The 17,117-nt window shown below is 36.8% G+C and overlaps 1 protein-coding gene across 1 annotated transcript in view; it reads right to left on the bottom strand.

Moving 5' to 3' along the window:
* Positions 1-10,114: 10,114 nt before the first annotated feature.
* The window catches only part of Gpc5 (glypican 5), a 1,275,516-nt gene continuing 1,268,513 nt past the window's right edge, over positions 10,115-17,117 (bottom strand). Inside the window, exon 8 of the mRNA XM_028771916.1 lies at positions 10,115-11,040. Coding sequence (XP_028627749.1) covers positions 10,883-11,040 — 158 coding nt within the window. The 3' untranslated portion in view covers positions 10,115-10,882. The remainder of the gene's footprint in view (positions 11,041-17,117) is intronic.

Below are 17,117 nucleotides of genomic sequence, written 5' to 3'. Positions count from 1 at the left end.
TGGGAGGAGCTAAGTGGGGAGAGTAAGGAGAGGAAGAGGAGGAGTAAGGAGAGGTAGAGGAGAAGTAAGAAGAGGAGTGGGGGAGAGACAGAGATGTAGGAGGATGGAGAATTGCTCTTGGACTGAGAGTAGTCCTGGGTAACAGCTTATATATAGGATAGTTAATTGGGAAACACTTTCAATTGTGTAGGCATCTTGTTAATTTGAGCATTACCAAATATATAAAGCCTTTGGTTAATCATTAAGCATTAGAGTCTCATTCATACCGGGTGCCACATTGATGGAGGGATGGTCTGGGCTCAGCCCAACATTGTACAGACAGCCTGGAAGATTGGCAGAGCCATCTCCCAGGATTGTGTCTTGTGAGTGGCAAGGCCAGTGTCTCTGGTCGCCTGAGCTATCGGTCTGAGCCGGCAGCCTGAGCCATGGCAGCAGCGAGAACACACCACTGCTCGTGACCTCAGGCCTAGCCTAGTTGGGAACATGGTGGCCCAGTATAACAAGACAGTTCCACTTCTAACCTCTGTTCTATAGTCTCCAATACAGGATTTGGTGGATGGATGGAGCAAAGCTCCAAAGAACGAGCTCCAACAAGCAAGCTCCGATCGCTTTACAAACACATACATGAACATGTTTGGTGGGAGGAGCAAAACTTCAACAAGCAGGCACCAACAACTTTATTTTTTCTCCCACCACTTATATATCCCAAGAAAATATTTGAAGAGACATCGACATTGCAATGTGATTACATTCTATTTGTCTTTTAGTGAATGATTTCATTGAGCATTTGTAGAGTAAATATGCTTCCCAATACTTTCACATGTATGAACATTTTCGAACCATGGATAAAATAGGTCAAATTATTCCCAAGCAACATGTTATAAATTAACAAAGTGGTAAGAAAGCAAGATAATTTTTGTCAGCCAGCTTCTTTTCCTGGAAGGCTGCAATCTGCAGTCATATAGATAGAAAGGATTAATTATTTTATTATTTATCTTAAAATGTAATCTTAAAAGAATCACAGATCTAAACTTTCATATAAAAAACAGTCATTTCTACTTTAAATCCTTAAAGCAAACAGTTGCTCTTTAGCAATTTGTTATTAAATCATATTAGGGAGCTGAGGGCAAAAATCGAGTACAAGAATTGAATCATTACCTTGGTCACCAGCCTGGCTTTAAGAAGAAAAGCGTGATACCAGTTGAGCTGCCATTGTTTGTGTCCCCTGACCTAAAAATAATTTCTAGCTCAACTATTAGGAGTGTGACTTTCCAAATCTCAAATTGTTTTCTAAGACTGTCCACATCAGAGCCACTGACATCAACACCTTAACCTAACTTCACTGACAATCTACATCTCCAAATTTTTTCAAAGCATGATAGATAGTCATTGCTAACAATCTACCTTCTTAAATTGTTTTCAAGGGTGGTGAATGAATCATCAATCCTTGGAAAAAGTCTATCACTGTTAGTGTATGTTTTCATTATACTGCCCAGTTGGGAGCTGGGAGCCCCCTCAGAGTTTTCATAGAACACATAGGTTAGAAAGGATGTGAAGGCCATGAGAAGAACAAGCAGAGTAATGCTCTATAACAGCATGGAATCATCAGGATACACGGTCCTGGGGGACTGTGCCTCTCTGAGGAGCACCCATCATGGTTGTACTAACTAGTGGCCTACATTCCAAGAGTTCTAAAGCTGCTTGTTGTTCCCCTTGCATGGCCTTCAAGATCCTGAGCAGGGCCTTCTGGGTTGTATAAAATAGAGAGGGAAAGGTGAACCCGGGCATGTATGGATTGATTGCTTTCTGCTCCTGATTATGGATGAGATATGATTAGCTGCTCCAAGCTCCTGGTACCTTGACTACTCTACAATGATAAAAATTCCTGGAGTCCAGCTTTTGATAAGCCAAAACATAAAACCCTATGTATCTCTGAAATAAACGGGTTTATTGAGTTACTAGATAGTAGACAAAGAAGTGAGCTATTTATCTGACCACTTCTAGTAGCTCCAGGAAACGGCAGACTATTGCCATCAGATCTGGGCTGATAGTATTTTATACTGATGCAGAAGGAAACCATCGTAGCTACACTGATAATCAATTAAACCTGCAGGATAGATAGAAGTAGGAACAGGTTTAGAATAACAGTGTAATCAATAAAGAGCTTATCCCCTTCTGGGTTGGTTGCTGTTAACTTTTCAAGATTACTCTCGTGAAGACAGGAGGTGACAATCTTGTTTTCTGCTTGGATTTATGACAAGGCTTTCTGCTGGTTTTGCCTATAGTTGTTTACTTACCTTTGCCTTTTTCCTCTTTGTATTAAAATTTTTAAAAAATGCAAGTTTTTTCTTTGTTATAATAACTGATTTAGATTGAAAGTAATTATTTGGACTTTTACTAATTTAAAGCTCATTGTCACAAGACAGGAGTCAAATAGCTTGTAGAATCTTTGATCTATGTAGGGAAGAAAAATATGCAAAACATGATAATATAAATTTGTGTTACAGAAAAACTTTCTTCTAATTAGTGGGATCAAAGAAGCAGAGTGGGGAGTTTCCATCGCTTTTCTGTTACAGGGATAAAATGATCAGGCAATTTATGGAGGAGAGTGTCTACGTGAGTTAAGGTTCTAGAGGTTTCACGTCCGTAAAGATAGGGAAGCATTTCCATAGGTAAGAGCTGGCAGGAATGGCAGCAGGAGCAGGAAGCTGAAAAAACAGGAACATGGAGACTTTAGACTCTTAAAGTCGGCCTCCAGTGACAAACTTCCTCCAAAAAGGTCACACCACTTAAATCTCTCCAAACATTGCCACCAACTGGCTGCCAAGTATTCAAATGTTTGCGACTATGAGAGACATGTTCTCCAAGCCACATAAGAACTCACTAATTATGAAGGAACAAAAACAAAACCACAACAAAAACAAATAGTTCACTTGTCCAAATTATTGTTACTTACTTTGTTTCTTTTTCTTTGGTTGCTGTGGTCCACCTAAAATAAGACACTTCTCTTTCTTGTTTCCTTTAGAGAAAAACTAATTTAGCAGCTTATTAATGGCGAGTAGAACCTAGTTTATAAAGATTTTCATGACAGCATTGTTTATAGCAGACTATTAAAAGTTTAAAGTCTCACAATGGGAGATTGACTCAATAAACTATGTAACCTTCACAGGAAAAGTTTTATACATCAATTACAATTATTTTTGAAATTGATTTGTTGATCTAGAAAAGATATACTACAAAATGACGTGTAGAATCATCCCCCATTTGAATAGCTATGTAAACACATGGTCTTGAAATCCTTTTCTCTCTTTCTTTGTCTTCTGTATAAACCATCAAATTAATTGCAAAATACCCAATTTTCTCAAGCAACTCCATCTTTTAAATGTTCTATATGTCTCCAAACAGTGCCATCAGCTGAGGCCCAAATGTTCAGATACCTGAACCTACATGGGTACTTCCTTATTAAACCACAACAAATGCCAATACCCTGAGTCGGCTTTTTAGGTCCCCAGCAAATGTGTGAAGGTATCCCATACCTGGTACTGGAATTTTTACTTGATGTATTATGGTTTCTGAGAGGAGCATTGTTTCCTGTATAGGATAAATCCAATTAACCTTCTGTGCTTGTGTAACAAGTATTATTTACATATAATTTCACTTTACCACATTTGATGAAAGTATCAGATATTCTTGAAAAAGAACTTATAAACTGGGAACCTGAAATACTAAAATTACACAGGATCCATTTTCGTAAACTACACTTTGCTGTGAGCTGTGAACAGGGCACATTACCCATGTTCACAAGCTACACAGTGCGAGCTGTGACTCAGGCCTCAATCTGCACACTTGCTGATTGATGTGAGTATTTGGTTCTCCTGCCACCCTGTGCTCCTTTTATGGTCTATTGTGGTAAACAAGGTCTCAGGCCTGCTCACGGCTGGTAGAAGGACACACCTTCCAGTTCTGAGTTAGCCCCAGAACTACAGAAGCCCAGAAAATCAGCTTCTCTATTCTCTTCCTGTCCTGCAATCAATTTCCAGGGTGGCCATACTTGCTAATGCCTATTTAAAAGTGTCTCTTAGGAAACTCTATGGGAAGTCAAAACAACTTGTATAATTTTATCATCGTCTTCCATGCCCTTTGGGTTTTACTCTTTCAGATCAGCCAATCAAAGTATTATTTGTTAGTGAATATCATGACAGGCCATCGCTGAATGTATAAGAGCATAGATATTAATTTGTAAAAACTATTTAATACCAAATCATTATTGACTAAGTATTTAATGATAAGATACTATATTGCCCTTCCCACAGAATAAAAGCTGCACATTTTCACTATCTATTCTTAATTTTATACATGAAAATATAATACTCCATCCTACTCAGAAAAGTCACATGTGTGTGAGTGGTTAAAAAAATTGAAATTTTAAACATATACATGAAGTCATCAGTGCACTAAAATCGTCAGTACCTTTTATGGAATAAATAATGCTAGGTTACAATTGAAACCATCAAGTGAGTAAGACTTATAACTATATCAGGAATGTTCTTTGTTTTATCTTTGAAATCTAGAAATCTAGAATGATATTAGGGATTGTTTGGCTTGAGGATACAACTTTATGAAAGGTGGCTTCAGTTCGAATAGTCACAGGACTTGCTCAAGGTCAGACAGAAAATTGGCTCTAAAATATCTGTAATATGTGTTCTGTTTTCTACTGCAAATTTCTACGCTGTAAGTCAATGATGGAGCTGGCTGCTCATCAGATGGCTACACTAGGATATCTGATATGTGGATTCTCCTCAGGATACTACATCTGGTTGTTAGAACTAAATTTAGTATGAAAGAAAGACAAATGAGAAAGAAGAAGAACACTTGAATTCCCTGAAAAAAAAACCTACGTGTTCAAGTTAAATAGCACTGGTCAAAGATTTTTTTTATACCTGTGAGATCCTGAGATATGCAACAAAAAGTAGGGGTTAAAGCCTGGCTGTCTTAAAATACTTGCTTAACAATAGCGAGATGTCAAATCTTTTAAGTTCAGATGTCAGTTTAGAGAAACAGGCAGGTAAACTAACAGGCTGGTACCTAGCATTAGTTTCCAAGTTGTCCCCCAACAAAGCCAGAGCCTAGTTCCAGTCTCTAGGCTAATCCCCAACAAGACCAGCATTTCCAGGTTAAACTTTCAACAAGACCAGTGTCTCCAGGTTATTCCCCCAACAAATCTGAACCCACAGGTTACAAGCTCACCCCCTGCCTAATTACCACCAATGCAGAGGGGAGCAGAAGTAAAGATTATGATATGACTCCCGGCACCAGTCAATTATGATAATGGCCACAGTAGCATTCCAATTAGATGCTTTGACACGTACTCTCTGCTTACTGCTTACTGCTTAGTGCTTACTATAAAGCCTTGTCCCCTAGACATTCAGGGGGGGCTTCCTCACCACCAACACTGTCTTTTGTGATGGAGGTGAGTTGGGGGTCCCAAGCTAGTTTAAATAGAATAAAGTCTCTGCTCTGAGTTGCATCAGATCGACTCCTGTCTGTGTTTTGTGGGGATCACTAATATTTCTATGGAACTACAATAGGAAGTCATTACTGAAACCAGAAATGATTTGTTACTTAGAAATACTCATGTGGGAATACCTTTAGCATGAAATAGTTAGGAGTGTACCATTTTTTTTTCTCAGTGTATGTTCTTACCCCACTGTGGTTATGCTTTGCCCACTGGTAAACCCAGACAGATAGGACTGTCTGCATGTGCCAGTAAAAAAGTCCTTCCTACAGAATTCTAATATTTCATATTAGAAAAACAATTTATATTTAGACCCTGAGTCACAGTGAATATCATATTATATGCACTAATAAAAGAGAACTCTCCCTGAATAAGCCCTTATAGTTACACATTTGCCCAGTGTTTCTTCCCTTCCCGATCCCACTCAAATGCTCTTGTCCCCTTTCCTTCACATTCTATTTCCACGTCAACAGCTGTCAACAGGCTGGGTGTAGAACGATAATACCATCTCAGAAATGTATTCATTGTAGCAGAAGGCACCATGGAAGAGGTACATGAATCTCAGGAGTCAGGTGGGTCCCTAATAAAGGGTGCATCAACTTCGCCTCTAAGTCATTTCAAGGAATTGATGTAGTTTTTCTCAGCTTTTTCAGGAGAAAAGCCATAAGCCCAATGAAACAAATGATAGAAGATGAGCGTCAGAGGGCATGTGTAAGGCACCAGGGAGACGCAGCTTACATTGACTTGGCCAAGTGGCCCTTGGAACTCCTTGACCACAACTGTGGAACTGGCTGTTTTAGAAAATGTGATACTCTTCACAGAATCTTCTTGTATTTATTTTGCAACGTGGTCTATATTTACTTACTTACGTCATTCTATTTTTCCGTTTCACTTTACTCATTGTAGTTGGGTCATCTTGAGAACATCTGAAGACTTCTTTTTCTCCACTAACCTTCATTGCTCCTAGACCAGTGGTTTTCACAGTACATAGGAAAACACAAAAAATTCAAGATTTACTTACCAAATTATCAAAGCTGTGCTCCTGGTTCACCCATTTCTTCTCTTTTCTGGAATTCTGACTCTCATGGATCCTCTGTGTTGATTTTAATTCTCTATTAAAATGGCAATATCTCTTTCTCCCTGAACTTTGTTACAGCCAAGGTAAAACTTTATTGGAAAGACACAGTATGTAATCTCCTAAATTTCTTGTCAAAACACATCCCAGTGTTACAAGATGGAAGATTAGAATCTTGGAAAACACATTTGCAAATATATGTACTAATATTCACAGCTCACTCTGTTCCAAATAAGTTATTGTTGCACAGCTATGAGTGCATTAATTACACTATGTGAAAATGTTAATTCTTCTGTAGATAAAGTTTTAGAAATAATGTTTTGGTAAATCTTATTTTAAAAAATAAAAGTAACAGCAAAAAAAAAATCACGTACTGTTTAACCTTAGAAAATAAAAAAAAATCTTTCAATCAGCAAATTGTGGTTTATCAATATTTTAATTAGAAATGCATTACATATGATAAAAGCATTTAAAGAAAATGTTGATAAGCCCAAAGACATATACAACGATATTAATTATTTTTTCATATAATCCATGTAATTATATATGAATACACAATTGACAATCTAGGGAAGTACTGACTTCATTGCACACTGTGAATTTTTTACCAAGTAACAGAAGTTCAGGTGAAATTCATGTTGTTAGAAGGAAATATTTTTATTGTACTTGAAGAGTCTGGAGATAAGTGTCTGAAAACAATAACCTAATTTTATCCTTCTCAAAGTATTCTTGGTGAACACATCAGAAAACATAAGTATTTGTGGAAAATATCTTATTAACTTCTGCCCTTTAGTGAGGAAAAAAACCTGGTCAGCATCAACGGATGCACAAAACACTCCTGAACAAACCGTGGCTGATCCAGATTGTAAAGCAAGAGTCCCATTTCCTTGTTTCCACTCTCCCCTTTCCTCCTTCCCTTTCATTCTTCCCCCAGCTCTTCCTCCCTCAATTCCTTCACTCTTCCCTTGTCCCCTCTATTTTTTTAGTTTTCAAATTTCTTTTCCTGTGTTCTACTGGTGAAGAAATGATTCCCATCACAGGAAACAAACAAACAAACAAACAAACAAACCCATAATTCCATGATTCCAGGATAGTTATAAACATGATGTTTTCTTTTCCACATTGTAACAGATTTTTGGGGTGTGTGTAGAGAATTTGAATGTGATCTCAGCATGTAAGAGATGAGAAACTTTTTGAACAAGAAGGCCATGCATACATGGTTCCTTTTCAATATGCTTCTAGACAGACATGACGTTTGACAATGATGAATTATGGAGTCAATCGTACTTTGATTTAAATACACAAGTTTAGAGACTTAAATCATTCTGGAGAGTTCTGATGTTAAACACCTGTGCTTCTTCTCTATTGCTATGGAACAATATTGCTTCTGAGCTAGGAACAGATTTTACACTTACCAATCTAATTATACAACCTTTAGTTGCATGGCATCAGGAAAATTTCATACTGTCCCTAAATCTATCTCCTCTTCTTAGTAATATACAGATGATAATGTTATTGGGATTTGAAAGAGTGTGCATAAATTCAATAAACTCATTTATCACTGTGCCTATGCAGAATAAGGGACAAGTAATTGTTATCGATGATTCCTAACCAACTCCTCCTCCTGAGATGGGAAACACCCAGCTAACGTCTAAGGGTTCTTGATATTGGCCTTTACTTTTCTCTCTCTTTCTTAATCTCTCCCCACCCTCTTCTCTACTTCTCTCTCTCTCACACTTTCTCTCTCTCTCTCTCTCTCTCTCTCTCTCTCTCTCTCTCTCTCTCTCTTTCTCACACACACACACACACACACACACACATACAAACAAACATTTTGTATGCATATTTTAGGAATTTCTGGCATTGGGGAACAAATTCAGAATCTCATGTATATTGTACTGAGCTACAATTCCCAGCCCTGCATTGAATTTTGTGATTACTTCAATGTGTACAAGAAGTTACTCAGGACTCAGATTAAATCAGGGCTTTGTAAAAATTGTTCAACATAGAACATGAGTATAAAATGTGATATTTTGATAATTTTTACATCATCATGGAAATGAGATATATATTTAAACCATTGTTTAAACCTTCTTAGATATCATTTATAGAAAAACAGTCAAATACAATTTGAAGCCACATTAATGAAAAGTCAGTGCTGTTGTTTTTATTTAAATAAAAATCAAGTCATCTTTGAAAGTAAAGGAGGTCACATGAGACGTTTTCTTTTATTTGAAAGAATTTTGTACACCATGAAATGCTATATAAGTATAAAATGTCACCAAGTGGGATATTAAACGATGGATATCATTACCAAGAATACTAAAATTGATGCCCGAGGCTCAAAGAAATCCTGAAAACATCCTAGGGCTCTGAGATCTCACAGAAGTGTAGTGACATGTGTAGTCTCCAAAGTGCATAGCTGGAGGTAGACATCACACACTTGGGAACATAAAATGTAGTCTCTAAAATCTACCCACCAATTCTATTGATTGTGTTAATTCTAGGCTCTTATCCAGTTCCCATAATGCCCCAAATTATCTTCAACCAAGTAATTTTGTCAATAGACATCTAAAACTCCTGAGCTACGCTCTTCAGTTTGTTGGTTTTCAAAATTAATTTCCCCTAATTTGAGGACCCAGACACTTCTCCATAGAAAACAAACTTCAGCAGGAACAAGAATGCATGAGTGATTTAATGTTATTTTTGTTCCTGAGACAGTGATCTGAATAATAGGCTGAGACTGGAGACAAAATTGTGGAAAAAAAATAGGTTTAACTTTGTAATTTGTGGAGTGTGGTAAGTTGACTGCAGATGAAGGGTCAAGAACTACCCATCTCTGCCTGCAACAGTAGACTAAGAAAAACATACAGATATCAGCAGAGAAGTGCTGCTTCCAGTGTTAAAGCACATTTGAATAGACTGTAAAACCGACTTGAACAGTTAAAAATATTGTAATTTAAACTGACAATTCTCCAATTGGCTGATTGAGAACCTTAGAGATCCAAGGTTTATCGTGCATTTTTTTCCTCATTAGGGAAAACTAATTCTGCCTCTGTCTTGGTGGCTGTTGAGTCTTTTGTGACCCTTGTCAGAGGTCATCTTAAATCCTTTTGGATTATTTGCTTAAGAAGCTCAGCATTTCTCCTTTGCTTTGTATTCTTTATATTTCCTGGCCACAGCTGGATGGATGTGATACTCCTTAATAAAAGCTGAGTAAACTCTTCCTCCTTAAGTGCAGATTTAGAAGTATGCTATCAGTATCTGCTGAGGCAACTTATCACAACAGAGAAGTGAGGGATGGTGGATTAGGAACCATCCTGCTGAGAACATAGGAAGAAAACTAAAGGCTTGCCCACTGTGCATTCTCTCTTATTACTCACAGGAAGATATTCATCAGACCTTAGCATGGATAGCCAACTGCTTGCTCCATAGGATGCTTTCTTTAAAAAGTAGCAAGTAACATTTTCAAAACATGAATGAAGAAGGGATAAGCTTTTGTTAGAAAAAAAAATGACCATGTATTCTTTGACATTTCTCATCAAATAACCAACACCTTTATTGGAGTATACAAGTGTACTTTCTGACATAGCTAGATGTTTTAGGTAAAGATGAAAGAGGGACAGAGCCATAATACTACAGTGCATTTCGAATGTAAAGGGACATCACATGGGCATCCCTAAGTTACTAAGCTCAGTAGAGGAGGTTTAGTGGGAAAACATTATCAAACTTCAGTGAATTTATGTGAAATCGCCCCAATAATCTACTCTATAACTCACAGATTTATAGTAACTTTTTTATTTAACTCACAAAAATGAAAGAATCCCCTAAAATGCATGCATAATAGTTGCCTTTGTGTGCTTTGACTTAACGTTATTTTTATTCCCAGTATTTTAAGAAATACTACTTATCGTGTTCGGTCCTTGGCAAACACACCCTCAAATGCCGACATTCACAATGTTAAAAGGAAAGGGTTTGATTAAGCAGAATACAATTACAGATACACTACAGCCTTCTTATTAAAAAATCACTTCTGAGGTTTCACAGTTTAGATTAAACGTTAGACTTTAAGAAGTTTTAAGTTAGATGCCAAGAAGAAATAGTTTGAAATAGATTATCAGGATCGTGATTGTTAGGTACTCTTATGGACATGCCAGTTGGCTTCTAAGAAGTTAGGGTAACACACTTTTCCCTAATTTTAATCATTATTTTAAGAGTTCTTCTGTTCCAGGCATAAGGGGATAAGAGATACATCAAGACTCCAGTAAGGTTTGTCTTGACAGAGAGCTTCATTACCACAGCCAGGGAAGAAACATCAGCATCCCCATCAGAGGGAGTGTCATAGACTCCGTTCCTGACGCACATCCTGCGCCAGTGGTATCCAAAGTACTTCCGCGGTCTGCTCGATGGACTTGCTGGACATCACTGAAGTTCATGCTATCTGGCATCCCTGGAGGACAAATAAGAAATCACAGAGTCATGTGGGGCATGGAAACCACGGATAGTTCTTAAACCTGATAAGCACATGCCACTGGCTTCTTGATTTTATTGGCTTCTCTGTTTTTACCCAGACTCCACGCCCTATGCTTCACAGTTAGTCCTACCCTAGGCATAGTGTAGAAACGATATCTTTACATAGGCATCCTCAGAAACGCTATAAGAGCAAAGCAAAATCCTTTCTTGACTAAGAAAATTCTCTTAGAATGTTTCTGTAATGTCACCGGTTGGTAAAGAAGCAAAGAAATTTAGTGAAATGAAATTTCTGCTTTTCCCACCGTGTCAACTATAGAACAGACAACAAGTTTTCTCATGAGAATATAACTAGGTAAGAGGAAATAATTAAGACTGTTTAAAGTTGAACTTCCAGATATTACCTCATATCAGAACGAAGTAAGCGTAGGGCTTTTTGCATTTTTATTTTTAAATAAATTTTTTCACTAAATATATTTATTCAGAACAAAGTGTTATGATATAATACATTGTGAAATAAATAGTCAGTTTTGTATTGAGGCTTTAAAATTTACTTTCTTACCAATTTTGAAATGTAATACAGTATTATGAGCTATACTTAATTCTTTATATTATGCTTGAAATGTTAGTCTTGTGCCTGAATTTTATACTTCCTTTATAAAACATGGTCTTGTTTTACAGCCATCTCTTCTTCTTCTGCAGCCAGAAGCCTTGAAGCCTTAGAAAGCCCTGGACAGCAGCATTCACCCTCGTCCCGCAAAGAAGACGAAACACTCGAGCTCTTCTACAGTTTATTCAGGAACTTTTAACAGTCTTCTGACCCCGGGGAGTCCCTGCCCACAGGCTAAATACTTCATTGGCAGCTAACCCCAGGATGCCACATGGCAAATATAGATAGGCACACATATGCGGAAGCAAAGCCAGGTCATCAGCCCAAGCCAAATAAGGCACTGAGAGTACCCGCCATCAGGCCGGGTGAAGGTGGAAACCAGCGCCATCTTTAAGGCGTGTCACCGTGCGGCTCTCCACAGCATTCTTCACTGTCTTTATGAGTGGACTGTTTAGATTTCACATAGGAGAGTAGTCATAGGATACTATTATAACATCTACAAAGCTATGAATTGTGTAGTCATTATGTACCCATAGAGACATGAAGAAAGCAATATAGATATCTGCCAGTATATTAGAGAACTTGTCACTAGGAACACTGCCAATGGAGGATAGAGATAAAGCACTTGATTTAAATATGAAAAAGAAAGAATGATGAATTAACCCATTTACTTTTATGTACTTTTATGTACATGAGTATGCCGTCTTCATTCACACAAGAAAAACCATCAGATCTCATTACAGATGGTTGTGAGCCACCATGTGGTTGCTGGGAATTGAACTCAAGGCCCCTGGAAGAAAAGCCAGTGCATTTAACTTCTGAGCCATCTCTCAACTTACTTTTAAATTGCTATTCGTCTGTGTTATGGACTCTGACAAGGTTGAGTAGGGAACAGTCCATAATGATTTACAATGAACCAACAGTTTTCTTCAGGTGGTGTTAGTGTGACTCACCCAGGGAATTGCTGGTTTGTCTCTCATTGTCTAGTGTCCCAATGTTCTAAGGCCATGTGGCTCTGAGTTATCTCACGACACACGGCTATCCATCACAACGAACAGAATTCAACTCAGTGTTAGTACAGCTACAAATATTGACATCATAATTACACTGAGACTGAAAAAATGTCCTCATATAAGGAAAATTCAATATTTATGTAATTATGTCAATACGCATATATAATTCAGAAGGAAATCCCTACTGCATTCAGGGATGAGAGCATTAAGACCAAGCAAGCTCTGCGGATCTAATGTATTGATTTTACAGCATGAGTTCAAGCATTATTATTCATTGTCTGGGTACTTGCTTTGCCCTTCTGTGTCATTAGGTAAGATGAATAAACTAGCAATTCATTTTTTTATAGGGATGGGAGTCAAATGTGGGTATTTTAGTCATGATTTTAAACCTCTTTCTGAGCTGCAGCTGAACAGGGAGCCAAGAGGTCTCTAGTAGTTTGGAAAACGCCCTCTTTCTGGGCAATTTAGTCTGGGCTTTTTTACAAGCACCCCTCCCCCCCCTTCTGCAGCGATCCCTGATGAAAAGAGTCCCCTGGGAGTTGATTCTAACACCTACCATTCTGACATATGAGATTTACCAGGGTTTTAAAATTTACTTCTACCTTACCAGTTCTGTTTGGTGGCATGGTTTCTCATGTCCTGCAGAACTCCAAATGCTTTTGCTACTTAACTCAGTGTTCATGGTCTTCTCTGTAGGGTGTCATAGTTGTGTGTTCCAGAGCAGTTAGATGTAGGCAGGGAATGGTTCCACTCCATCCATTCTTAATTCTGAGATGCCCATGGTTTGGGCTCATTCAACCTTACCATTTCTCAGGCCTGTCTGGTAACGGGTCCCACATGCCCTACAACCATCGACTAGCATGTGAGTAGAATAGTGTGTGATCAATGCCTCAAGTCAGACAAGTTCTACACTGCTTTAAGCCCAAAGTCATGTTTTAATGTCTGAGGTAGGTGTACCATTCATTAATATAAGAATCTTAAGGTTTATGTCCTTAAATTAAGATGGAAACATGCTAAATACAGCTATAGTTATGAATCAATCCAGTCACTACCTGGACTCCCTGTCTGTAAGTCACATATTTTACTGAAAAAAACAAACACTATTATAATTGTTTTCTTAAATAAATTTAGTTAACTTTGGAAATTATGCCTAAGTCAGCCAAAGACTCATGAATGAAAAAAAAGTTCTAGAATATTTTATATTAATATATTAAATAAAAACAAAGGAAAATTTGAATAACCTTTTTAGTACATAATAGCAGAATGCAAATGTACTGATAAATCATGGTTTTTTCCTCTAGTGGTTGTTAATCTAGTTGGGGAATGACAAAGGCTATGTTGTTGGAAAGTTGAATAGAACCTTGGACCTTGAAACTTGAGTGCTTTTCTAACACGGGATGCTACGAAGGACATATAAATGACAAACTATGTTCAGGCAAGTCAACGTTAAAGAGATGGTGAAGTGTGTCAACTTACCTAGAGGAATCTGCAATACAAGTTCATAAACATTGACTCCAGTAATTTCCATAGAGCTTGCAAGTTATACCAGTGTGTGTTGATGTAGTAGAGTATCTAGGGGTAGTGAAGATGGACTTGAAATTCTAAAGTGTGAACCTGCAGAGAGTTCAAATCTTTCATAGCACAGACTCTGCATGTTATAAGACATTAGCATAAACATTTATGTTGAAAACAGAATCAATTTTGTTCTTTTCTTACTGATGTTTGGAATGGCTGACGATGTGGTAATTTTCTGTGAGTCAAACAGCATGAAATATTTTGAAGTAGAGAACATGTGGCAGGTGAGGCAAATGAAGGACCTGAGGTTTGGAGGATTTTTTTTTTTGTCATGAATACATTGGCATTGTCACTGAGACAAGAAGATATGAGATTTTTCTGTAGACACCCCATTTTCATCTGTTTATATACTATAACTATAAGCCATGAAGGCTTCATGTAAGCCATAAAGACTGTGCCTGATGATAAGGTATCTTAAACAAGGAAAATCACACGGCCTTGAATTGTCAGTTTGTTTACTTATTCAGAGACTGTACTAGAGTCTCAATACATAGTATCACTGAATCTGATATCACAGCTTGGTGAATATAAAAGCAAGCAAACAAACAACAACAAAACAAAACTTGAACATTAGGAACCTTTCTCAAAATTCTGAAAAAAGGGAAGATTTAAATGTTAAAAATATGATTACAAAACACTACTTAAACTCAAATGTAAGGTAATACTGGAATGAAGATAATTTGGTTCTAGTAATGATAGAACCTGTAATCATGACATCTTGTATCTGTTGTATACTGTGGCTTAAATGAATATTGTTGAGTGGTAATTGAATAATGAAGCTCCTTCCCACACCAGAATGTAATTGGCTTAATTGTATGCTTCCCTTCTAAGCATTAGGAACATATTTATAAATGGTTATTAAGTAAAGTCTCTGATAGTCCATTGTATGAATATCAGTATGAACCACTCATTGACTCCAGTATCATGCTCATAGGACTGCCCATTCAAAGCATTGACCTTGCAGGCAAGTTCTGGTTTGTCAGAGCATGGATTCCTAAGTAACTTTAGCTATTCTATAAGACAACATAATTTTAAGAGCTTTGAAATGAGAGTACATTTGTTTAGAAAAGAGTGTATATCACAACATTTTTATTAGACCCAAATTAAAGTATAACAATGAAAATACAAAAAAATGCATACATTTGTATTTTTATTTATTTGTAGATGAAAACTCTATAGACTGTTAAGGCTGAATGTATGAAGGAAATATTCATAGCTCTGGCTCTAAATAATAAAGGATTTCTACATGACATAAATAACTGTTACAAGAGCAAAGGACACTGTGTACACTGAAGAAAATACCGACCACATAGCCCACTGAGTGAATAGTGTCTGTAATATAAAATTCTAGTGTTCTATACAATACCCACATCTTTTGATAAAGTAGTGGTAAAAGAAAATCAAGAGTAATTACAAGAAAAAGTGATCTAAATAAAGACTAGTAAGTTATTGGAAAACAGATAAATGTAAATTTTAATACAAAGAAGTGTCAATTATTTTTTGTTCAGTTCATAAACAACGGAGTATATCATGAGAGAAGTACCTGATTTTAGGGAAAATTGCCAATATATATCTAACCTGTTTAATATGTACATTTACTCAGACACAGTAATTCCACTTTTATAAAGCTAGTCTGTGGAAATAATTAGGAAAGTGTGTACACAATTGTTCGGAAAATGTTTATGTTGGTGAAAATTATTATCTATTGTGTGCTTAAATGATATCATATGAAATATGAAATCATGTTAAATATGAGATGCATTTATTTATTAAAAACTATTCAAAAAGAACTATGTATTGGTCCAGTTAAATTGATTTTGGTGGAATTTATTTATATGTTAGCAATATCTTCAAGGCTCTTTTAGCTCAATCAAATATCAGCATGTTACTATGAAAGTAGGAATTCCCTCATTAATTTTTTTATTGATGTAGTAAGTGGTTAGTAACAATTTTATGAATTAATAAATTGAGAAGTATAACCCAAGGCAGAAAAATTTAAAACTACAAAAATGTTTCCTCAAGCCTTTTGTCTTTCATTATAAAGGCTAAGATTATATTGACTCAACATTGAGTGTAAAATAAAAATGAAAATTAGATATGAACTAAGAAGTCATGATATGCTATTAAAAGTCCATTATGGAAAATATTGACACAAATTTTCAGAATAAAGTTGCTATGGATTTCCAATCAGATCATCTTCCTATGAAAGTAACTTGACCAGACCCCCTTCCTTACGGCACAAAAGAATTGTTTATATGCTAGATTTATCCTGTATAATATCGAGTCACCTTTAGTTTGCCATATTTTGTCTTTTTTTTATAAATTTCCATAATCAGAGTATAAAACATATAGCTGGATGCACTGGTGCCTGATAATCCTGTAGCATCTCAAACATGTCTAATTGATACACAACCCAGGGGTGTCCTAGTTGATATGCAGAAAGAATAATCAATCAAAAAGTTGTTCTGGTGGAACTGTCTTCCATGTTCTATGGAACAAGGCTATCACTGTCTATTGTGTAAGTGTGTGGGTATGTGTGTGTATATGCCTATATATCCTGTATATGTGGGTAAATGTGTCTAGTGCATAGTGTCTATGCATGTGCAGAGGTAGTTTGTGCTAAGACCAGGAAATGTCTTCTACTTGACTGTATTTTACTTCCTTAAGACCTTCTCTCTCTTAAACATAGAAATCAGTAACTTTTAGCTAGGCTATTGGCTAGAAAATCCCAGGGATCCTCCTGTCTCTGCATCAGCTTTCCCAGATTTGGGAAGCGGGTTCTTGTGGCCACATCTAGCTGTTTACTTGAGTAAGCAAAGGTCCTTATGCTGCGGCAGAAGGTATGCTTACTATACTATC

This window comes from Grammomys surdaster, unplaced genomic scaffold (assembly GCF_004785775.1).
Source record: "Grammomys surdaster isolate TR1022 unplaced genomic scaffold, NIH_TR_1.0 65, whole genome shotgun sequence".
Classification (NCBI taxonomy): Eukaryota; Metazoa; Chordata; class Mammalia; order Rodentia; family Muridae; genus Grammomys; species Grammomys surdaster.
Note: the sequence above shows the minus strand (reverse complement) of the source record. Positions and strands in the feature narration are given on the sequence as shown.